The sequence below is a fragment of the Lycium barbarum genome, chromosome 3, assembly GCF_019175385.1.
Source record: "Lycium barbarum isolate Lr01 chromosome 3, ASM1917538v2, whole genome shotgun sequence".
NCBI lineage: Eukaryota > Viridiplantae > Streptophyta > Magnoliopsida > Solanales > Solanaceae > Lycium > Lycium barbarum.
This window is the reverse complement of record NC_083339.1, coordinates 131686141-131696616: the sequence shown is the minus strand read 5'-3', so window position 1 is coordinate 131696616 and position 10476 is coordinate 131686141. Positions and strand designations below refer to the sequence as shown.

General features: G+C 38.0%; 1 protein-coding gene across 2 annotated transcripts; it reads right to left on the bottom strand.

Moving 5' to 3' along the window:
* Positions 1 to 1332: 1332 nt before the first annotated feature.
* Positions 1333 to 9915, bottom strand: LOC132632580 (quinolinate synthase, chloroplastic). Of its 2 annotated transcripts, none has more exons than XM_060348569.1 (8): positions 9411 to 9915; positions 8930 to 9286; positions 7657 to 7941; positions 5937 to 6155; positions 5642 to 5821; positions 4904 to 5419; positions 2461 to 2622; positions 1333 to 1888 (listed from the first exon to the last, which is right to left on the bottom strand). In XM_060348569.1, exons 1-8 carry the CDS (start codon positions 9828 to 9830, stop codon positions 1823 to 1825), a joined length of 2205 nt encoding a protein of 734 aa, XP_060204552.1. In that variant the 5' UTR covers positions 9831 to 9915; the 3' UTR covers positions 1333 to 1822. The 2 variants fall into 2 exon arrangements, with proteins under 2 accessions (XP_060204552.1, XP_060204551.1); XM_060348568.1 differs by having other exon boundaries at positions 1333 to 1875; positions 9411 to 9914.
* Positions 9916 to 10476: the final 561 nt, after the last annotated feature.

The window sequence follows — 10476 nt, the reverse complement described above, 5'->3', positions numbered from 1 at the left end:
GGTCCTCCCGTACCGGGACAAAATGCTACTAGCTACCAGTAACTCAGAATCTTGAGGAAAGGAAGATAGGTCATACATTCCCATGGTGGCTGCAACAAGAGGAACATTGTCTATGATTGCTGACATGAACTCCGATTGTGCTTGCAATGAGTTCAGTATTTGCCTCTACAATGTCCATTTCCCATTTCATGAATGGAGAGGGTGAAAAAATGAAATGAAGAGGTTCAGATGGGGCGTGTGAGTAGTTGGGGCCTCCTTAGTGTGGGCCCGTAATACCCGGTTTTGATAACGTTGTTGCCAGAGTTCAACTTCCAGCACGGTTTTCACATTCTCCGTTGTGGATTTCTTTGAGCATGTCTTGCGGCCCTACACATTTCATCAGTGATCCTGCATAGGAGCAGCCGGTATAGTTCGTCGTCCATCTTGTAGATCAAGTATTTTCTGAATATCTGGTTGTTAAGCTTGTTTTTCTATGCTTTGGAGTCTAACGTGTTCATCTTGCTGGGACCTCGGTTATCTCAAATATAAATACTTAGATCAACAGATGAAGAGTAATCAAAACATTTTTCCTGCCGAGTTTGTGTTAAATAGTTGTGGGAGCATTAAGCAGTGGGAATTACTGACTGACGGCAAGACCTGCCTCAACACTTCCAGCAATCCAGAATTCCAGATAAACACAGACAAGGAATTTGGGACTTTTGTTTCATGTGGCTGTTAAGTATTTGTCCAACCTGTTAAAACTTACAGTTTGCCAATTCCACTGATCGCTTCTGTGGTTCTTAAGAGCAAATTAACCAAACATTAACTTCAGACATTTACTGCAAAGCTTCAAATTAACAGTGTCGCATCTAATTTTCATGTGATATTTGTAATAGTACTAGAATGTCTGGTAATGATTAACTGACAATCACATTCATGTCGAAATTGTATTAGAACATTCTTTCTTTTGTTTGAATCAGACAATTCCTATAGTATTGCCAATCTCAATCATAGAGCCCGTTTGGCTTAGCTTATAAGTTGCTGAAAACAGCTTATACTTTTTTTGAGTGTTTGGCTAGTCAGCTTATAAGTCATTTTATGCTTAAAATAAGTGTAAAAAAATAGCTTATAAGCTGAAAACAACTTATAAGTAAAAAAAAAAATAAGTTGGGGTAAAAAATAAGTTGGGGTATTTTTTTAGGCTTATAAATTATTTTCAGCTTATAAGCTGTTTTTTTTTAAGCCCATCCAAACAGGCTTTAAGCCAACCAAAAGCCTACTAAAGCTAATGACTATTGTATGATTGATGCAGCTACATAGTAATTAGTACAGTTCATATCCACTCTATTTGGCTAAATAAGGGCATCCCCCGGAGAAAATGTTATCACTATTGTTGCTCATTGTTTTTCAATGCAAAATATCATTCTAACTTCACTCTGAAGGCGAAGACACCAGCTATCTGACTTCAGCTTCAGGACCGCCAAAACCATTTTTGTGGCATCATGACAACAGAAACTACACTTACAATGCCAACAAAATTTTGTAACCAATACAGCCCAAACAAAAGCCAATTGTCATTTTCCTCCATCTATAAATCTATTATCACGCTAAATCAAGTGAAAATTAAAGAAAAAGTAAGAAAACGGAACAATCAAGGCATGCGCACAGCGTAAAATTCCTGTATAATCCATGTCCTGAGCAGAAAAAAATGTGGCAGGCGTAATTTTCCTTCAAGCCTTGCCTTGCCAAGTATAGTTAAGGGGTGTAATCTTTCATTTGTATTGAGTAATTACCACTTCCGATCCAGCTTTCGTTTTGATTCTGCGAGCTCGATCGTCCATTATCACAAGGTTGGAGTATTTGATTGATGAGCTGCTCTGGTAATCTTTTTGTTGCCTGCAAAAGGGGAGTTCAAGAGCAAGCACTTAAGGCTATATCCAACTGACTTAGCCTGTCTGGCCAAGCATCTAAAATCAACTTATTTTGAAAAGTGCTTTTCAAAAAAGTCCATTAGGTGAGAAGCCGCTTGCGTTTGGCTAATCAGTTTGAAAAGCACTTTTGAGCAACAGTTAGTGTTTGGACAAGCTTTTAACAAGCGTTTCTAAGTGTCTTTTCAAAAGTGCTTTTCAAAAAAATACTTTTGGGGAGAAGCTATTTTTTTTCTTCTTTTGATAAGGAGGGAGAGGCTACTTTTTTCAGCTTCTCATAAACAGCATCTGCTTCTACTCAAAAACATTTTTTCTTCTCCTAAAAGCTTGGCCAAACACCTCAATTTTGAAAAGAACACTTTTTTTGGCAATGGAGAAGCTTGGCCAAAAAGGCTAACTCTTTCAGTGTGCAACTCAAAATGGACTACAGGAGGATCAAGTAGAATATCTCTATAATTTGCTCAGAGTATAAAATCACAACTTGGGCACCACTAAGCATTGTCATGTTACCTGGATAGACTCATTTGATAATAGAGAAGATGAGGAAACAAACCTGGAAGTGTCTCATGTGCAGAATCGGCTCACAACCAATATCCGCAATTTGTTTTCCCTTTGGGGTTTGCAAACTGAAACGTGCTGCCTCATAAGCTGAAAGTTCAGCTTTGTTATGGGGCAAGCTGTGGCAAACTCTGAGCAACGAGCTAAGAGAGTTCATCTGACAAATAAAGGATGTAATGAAATGAGATTCCATCTTTAGAAAAAAAAAATGTTCTTTTTGGTCCAGGAAGACATCCACTACATAACTGCAGTTAACAAAGATGATGTTTAACAACAAGCCATTCTATGTCAACAATGCAACATTTGAAGTAAAAAAAAATGTAGCAATAAGTTCTTCTATGTCAACTAATGCAACATCTGAAGGCACCTAGTTTGGAGCAATCAGATATAGAAAGGTCGGAAAGGGCGTTAAAATATTGAAAGATTACGAAGAGGCTAGACTATACTCAATCTCACTGAGAGTCCAATGAGAATGTTGTGAACGAATGTTCATATGGGATTTAAGATTTTTTTATTTTATGAAGTAAGGTAATCACATGAGATTTAAGATCTAAACAGGAGTGTGCTCCATTATAAGACAAATCACCAAGACAATGCCTATTAGGAAGTTTATTTCAGAGTGCAAGAGTTTTTGTTGTCATTAATGTGAGAAGAAAAAACAAAGGCCTAATAAATATCACCACACCATCTTAAAATAACAAGCATTTTGAAGAAGAAATTTATGTCTGATAGTTTTCTTGGTTGTGCATCTTGCTTCATCAGATGGATTCAAACTGTTCATCTATCTACCTTCATTCAAATATCAAGTGAGTCCTCATTCAATAAAGGCATCTATATTATTCACAGAATATCACATGAAACCCTTAATGCCATTTCGGATTCGGTAATTCACTTGTGCCCCCCTTCAATTTAAAAAAAAAAAAAAAAAAAAAAAGGAAAGGCCAAAACCATAATTTTTAACAGTTAGACAATAAAAAGATTTTTACTTTGTCAGTGTAGTGTAGGGTAGTTTTACTGGCGGTAACATGTTATTTATCATATTTTGCATGTTACGATCTATTATTGCTATAGAAAGTCACCCATAATTGCTTTTTAAGTGACTAATATTGTAACATAATTTAAACTGTCAGTTGACAAAAGTTGCACTCATTTAAGCTTCATAGCTTTAATATGATTTCTTTATGTACATATAGCTGAGTTTAAAGTTCCCTTATGCATGCTATTTGCGTATTTTCATTATGATATGAAGAAAGGTACATGTATATAAATGTGTCAGTGTGTGCTAGTATATAATGTGCTTCTCTCAGTGAGTCCCTCCCACATGGTCTTTTATTTTATAACCGTGGTGTCCACGCCAGCTTGCGCGGACCTCGATTAATTCCACGGGACCTCCCACCAGCAATAGGTACCAGGTAACTCTATCCACCGAGGCTAGGACAGATGGAAAGAAATCACCTAGTGTTTTTGCCTCCACTGGGATTTGAACTTGAGACCTCATGGTTCTCAACCCACTTCATTGAAGTTGATAAATTTGGGACTCTAATTCTCAAATTTCCAAGCCATTGGATCTGAAACTCAAAGTTCGCAAAGTTTTGGGTTATTCAAGTTTTAGCTGAAAGTACGTTACCTTCTCAAAAAAAAAAAAAAATTAAGCTGAAAGGAATTAAAGATTGCTTCCAAGAAATTTAACCAAACAGGTTATGTCAAACCTCAGCTTTCAGATTCCTGCTTACAGGACGACAGCTCTAGGATGAAGGCTCTAAACAGAAAATGAAGCCATACTGTTGCTGAGAGACCATTTCCTACATAAAGGGTGACTACCACTTTGTAACAAAGCTGTTAAACCATTATGACAGGGCCACAGCTTATTCACTTTTCACTACACACACATGAAAAGGGTAACATGACCCTCCTGCATCGACATTCTAGCCAAAGTTATTTCATGCCAATTTTAAGTCAGCAGTTGATTTGCATGGTCGTAAAACATGAGAGTGAAATTCTGGAAACGGGAGAGTGGCACTAGGATTCCTAAACTGCTAGGACTATTATTGCCCAATAAATAACAGAAAAATGTGAAGGTATGCATTCAACCATTGAAAGAACATTTCTTGGCCAATATTCTCTGCCTTTACAATCTCCTCTGAACATTTTTTCCTAGTCAGATCTGATATGGACTATTCGCCAATCCCCAATGCACCCCATACATATAAAGGCAATGTGGGATACAAAGATTGTTGAAAGAATACTTCTCTAATAATACTATTAAAGGAAAAATAATTCTTCTCTAATATGCATTAAGAATAGCAGAGGTATGGAAGAATACAAAGAAAGACTATTTTTTGGCAAATGCCAAATCATGACAAGTATTAACTGCAACAATTGGTCAGTACAAAGAAGAAGAGGAAGCAGGCAATAGATGACAGAGAAACAATGCTAACCTTCATATATGGACAGGAGGCACATCCACCGTGAAGAGAACACCCCTCTCCACTTGCAACTCCAGGTATAACATTGACCTTCAATGCATCCCTCATTTCACCAAAAGTTTGGTCCACAGACGAAATTGCAGATGTTGTTGTCACTGATTCCGATGAGACAGGAAAGACAATCTCAACACTAACTTTTGCTCCCCCAGAAGAGGGGTCGGCAGAACCTAGTAATTTACGGACTGCTGCAACTATTGAAGTAATCATTCCTGATTCCGTTCCTAAAACAAACTGAAGATGTTCATCTATGTTTCTATTCAAGGCCTCTTGTACCCTTAGTTTGATAAAATCTAGTATGTTCGAGGTAGAACCTACTACTCCCATGCTCCTTTTTTTAGCTTCCATTGCTAGCGAAAACATTTCACCGGGAACTTCAAAGTGCGCTGTAAGGAATGCATCAGAATACATTTCATTTATCTTCCCAACAACTTCATGACCAAAGAGGTGATGAACAATGCATGTCCCATCCTGGAGGGGAAAAGATGAGCAACACAGGCAACAATAGGTTATTCATTAACTAAAATGATGATGCTGAATAGCAGATCTGGACAATATCAAGCAAGCAAATCAAAGAATTATTAAAAGCCTTCAGGATCAATCTTGTCCTCGAAACTTCCTTCAAATTAAACTACAGTAAAGAATGATAATTAAGACCTAATTCATTTCCGTGTGCAAAAGAACTCAAGTTACCTGAAAATAATGCAGTCGGGGAAGTAAGGACTTAATGGAGGTTCTGTTGTGTAAAGGATGTATCTCAGAAATTTCTTCATCAGTCATCATGGTCATTTGGCTAAAAAGCTCCACAATATTTGAACCCATGTAGGTATCAGGACCATACCACACCTTCAAGTCAGGTACTTCAGCAAATGCCTGGATAGATATTAGATGCAGCTTCATTAGAAATATGCTGACATTTAAATGAAAAGACAAAAGTATTATGAAGAACTTGGAAAAAGACTAAAACATTGGAAACAATCCAACTGACCTGCAGAATAGTTTGCACAACATTAGAGGAAGTACATGTTATAGTTGGAACAAGCTCATGGGAATATGCTTTTGTCTCCAGAGAAGTATTTATGTAGACAACATGCAGAGATGGAGAAGAAATTGAAGCTGCTGTAAGATACTCCATGTATGATGGACTGGATGCAGCTTGAGCCAAAGAGCAATCAATGCGTTCATCTGACATCCGATAAACTCCAACCTACACAAAGAAGCATTGATGCATTCAGAAGATACTTGAGACCACATAAAAGATATTATCGAGTTCCGTAAATGGATATAATCCATGTAATGGCAGAAACTATCAGTATCAAAAAGAACATAATCCCAAAATAACATCGTAAATCCCGAAGGCTTAGCACTCCGCTGGGCGACACTGAGACGAAGGCTAGGGGAGCGAATGGGATTAGATGCCCCAGTAGTCCTAGCCATAAACGATGGATACTAGGCGTTGTGCGTATCGATTTGGAAGATTCAAATATTCACTCTGACCTCTTTGCTTTTCTACCTATTTGTTGCCAGTTGCCACAGCGCATTTGGCTGCCCACGTTAAACTAATCATAAAACGTTGCTAAATTAAGCCCTTCCGTTGACATGGAATCTTACGCAGCGGTCATGACATAAAGGTACAAAATTTAAAAGATAATAAACAACCAGTAGTTGTCGCCTCACTTTGGGTGTTCATTGTTTCTCCTTCCGGTTAATTCTGTTCCACCTGAGAGGAAGTATTCTATATCTACAAGGGGGAAGGGGGGGGGGGGGGGGGGGGGGGAGCGGATAGGATATCGAAGTTAATGAATCAGAAGAGGCATTTCTAGGTAAATTTGGCTACTTAAATCCAACAGGAAGTGAAATGTTACTCACATTTCTAGGTAAATTTATGTGATGTAGTTTGACTAGGCACGGACTTTAAGAAATAAAGGAAGATTTTGAATCTTGTGGTCTAAAACAAGTCAAAGATATTTGTGTGGTTATAGATCATCTCATTAGGCATAAAAGGTAAACTTTAAAGTTAAATTGTTGCCAAATAAGGAAATGTGTCATTCTTTTTGGGCCTGACTAAAAAGGAAAGTGTGTCATATAAATTGGGACAGAAGGAGTATTCATTTAAGCAAAAGAGGGTCCAGTAGAGCCTGAATTCATTTCATAGTCTACCTATTTAATCTTGAACATATGTCATGTGCGCAATGAAATTGGTGGTATACAGAGAAAAGATTCCATTTTCATTACAGAAAACTGGACCTGCATACGACAAAAAGATTTTAATACCTATTGATCAAGTATACCTTAGGCCAAGTTGAACAACCCAGCCTATGGACTTTGAAGGGATTTTCGATCAAAGAAGATCAACAACATAGGGAATTATTTTCGCAGGAAGAGAGCCAGATGGGAAAATTTCAAAGTAGGAATCCAATGAAGAAGTAAACAGAGCACTTAACATGTGACAATTCATCGTCTATTCATTAGCAGGAGAAACTGTTCCCTGCTGCTTTTTTAATGAGGTCTATATCGTTTATAGAAGAACATGGGCTTTTCTTTGACAATTTTGCACATAATGTCACAGCCATTCTGGTCTAGTACGACGAAATCAATTACAGTGGTACTCACAGCTGGTTGATCGAGAAAACGCAGACCAACTTAGAAGTAATGTCATAACTACAAAAGACTCATATTATAGAACACAAAACAGGGTATGCGTGTACCTCTGGAAATCCAGCTTGATCAAGAATAGCTCGCACGTTCTCTGACATGAAATCTACACCTAAGACAGATATAAATTGACATCCAGATTTTGCCATATTGACAGCTGAATCTGCCATGACCAAAGAATCAGATATATGTATATGGGGCCAAAACTTCTGTGCTGCAGTTAGAACACCTTGCACCTCAGGGTCCATGTAAAAATGAGCAACAACACCAATTTTCTTCTCTTTTAGCACACTGACAAGTTCTTGGACCCTTGAGTCATCAGGAAACAAGAACCTCGCCTGCAATTACACTAGAAATGAACTTAGGACTTTAAAATTCAGGAAGTTCAAGGTCACTAGTACTAAAGAACAGCATCAATGACAAATTCCACATCCTGCCCAAACAGAAAAGAGGACAAATTTCCGAGCTGTTATTAAAAAGAAGGCCTAAAATTATGTTAATACGAGGCACAAACAATATTACAACATTTTTTCTTGAAACAAATGTAAGTTTGTTCAGAACGTGAATCTTTCTTTCTTATTTTTGCCATAACGTGGATCTCTTTTTCTCCTTAACCTATAAACATGGATGAGCAATATTTACTGGTTGTGTCTAGAATAAGTATGGGGCCTCACTAAATTTACTTCTATAACAAATGAAAAATAATGGTCTAGAACACAAAACAAACGATGAAAAAGTATTTCCTAGTTGCCTCAAACTGGCCATGAGATATAGAACTAGTTCAGAATAAAGGTCCGAGGCACTAAAGTTGAAAGTCAAAGTCCCATTTGTGTCTTTCTTTTTTCCTCCTACATCTGATATGTTGTCTTAGTGTGTGTTTGGTATGGAGGATGTTTTCCAATTTTTCCATGTTTGGTTGGTCAAAAATCTCTAGGAAAACAAGTTCCTTAAAAATGAGGAAAATGACTTCCTTAATGGAAGTAGGGAAAACAAGTTTCCTAAGTGACATTTCAAGTTCATTGTCTCCTCCCAACCCACACCCCTTGACCATCCCACCCCGGAACCCCCACAGTCCATCCCATCCCACCCGCATAGTGTTTTGCTAGATTACATATATATGCAATTGCGATAATATATTTTTTTTTTTTTACTTACTTACCAAACACTTGCAATAAGTAAGAAACACACTTGTTTTCCAAACACACCCTATGGCTTTCTTTTTTCCTCCTATATCTGATATGGTGTTTCACATGGGCAATTTGAGAAGGTTAATAAGCAACGCCTCAAATGCTAAATCAAAAATAATTGAGGGAACAGAAAGAGCACCTGGGCTTCAGCATAGCTCCCTTTGGGTTGGATACCATCAGCAGTCACTACTAGAGATGGGAACGGCTCGCTACGCGGCTTTCCTTGGCGCTCCGCCACCAAAGCCCTTGTTCTTTTCTGCATGCTGACCAACACATTGTGCCAAGTATTCACCCTAGATGCAGATCCTCCTTTCCCGTTCAACCCCACAACATTCAAAGTATTCAAGTCCTCTGTTTTCAACGCTAACACCTCATCAGGACCAGCCCCATCAAGCAACCAAACCAAACACGCGCAAAACCCTTTAGTTATCTCCGAATCACTGTCAGCCAAAAATCTCATTTTACCCTCCTCCTCTAAACTCACATGCAGCCATACCTGTGCCAAAAACAATTCAAAGTTGTAGAAAACATAAATTGGTTACCATTTCGTATTTTAACTCATGCCCTTTTTTGTCTTTGAAAAGGCGCCTGTTTATGAATAAAATATTTTCCTTGAATACCTGGGCAGTGCAACCGGGCACGCGATTTGAAGTTGTTTTAAGGGACGCGCTCATAGGAGGAAGGAGTGCGGCGTAGTGCAATAGGCGTTTCACGCGATCGATTGGTTCGACGAGGGCCTGGAATTCTGAGATCAGAAGCTGGAGCTTGCTGCTGGTTGAAGAAGAAACGCTTGAAGGCGCGTGGGGGTGAGATTGGGAAGGAAATGACGTCACGGCTGAGCATGTAAAGGCGGTTGAATTATTTGAGGGCTTTTTGGAGGAATCAGGTTTTGATGGGAATGAAGATTGTATGCATTTTACGACGGGTTTAAAGGTAGGTGGCAATGTAAAGACAGTAGGAATGGTTTTAGAATTAGAAAATGGAGATGGGATTTTGGAAAAGAAGGAAGAAGATTTCATGGATAAAGTTGCGGCATCCATAAGAGATGAGAAAAGAAAAAGAGAGAGATAGAGAAGGGGGTTTAGTTCGCGGAAAATGGCGGTATGCAAATGGATGTGAAACTGGAGGAGGAGGGCCTTGGAATATTAATACAGAGTTGGGTGGCGGAAACAGACAATTCGAGGAATGTCCCCACCTAATCACCCGCCAAAAGGTTAAGCACATAAAGTCTGTCAACGATGTGAACTTTTTGTCAAGTTGACTCCTAACAACCATGTGAACTTTTTATAGTACTAGCAAATTATTAGTATATGATCATTTGATTTTATTTTTTGATCAGGAGCAAGTTTGTATGATCATTTGTAAAAGTAATAATTACTCCTTTCATTTTTTTTTAATTTTTTTATCTCCCACTCAATGTCTGGTGTCCTCATTAGAGCCCGAGTATATATAACTAGTAAATAAATCCGCGCATCGCGCGGTTATATAAAAACTCGTTTTACTTAGGTTATGTGTAACAAATATGTATTTTATTTGCATTTTTTTTTTAATGAAACTTTTACTTGGAAGAATACTAAAATTGATGTTGCAATAAACCTGAATTAATTCTTCTTTGAAAAGAATAGAGCCTCTAAAAATGAAGATAGTATCTACAAATTTTATCATAATTTCAATGTTAACATTTTC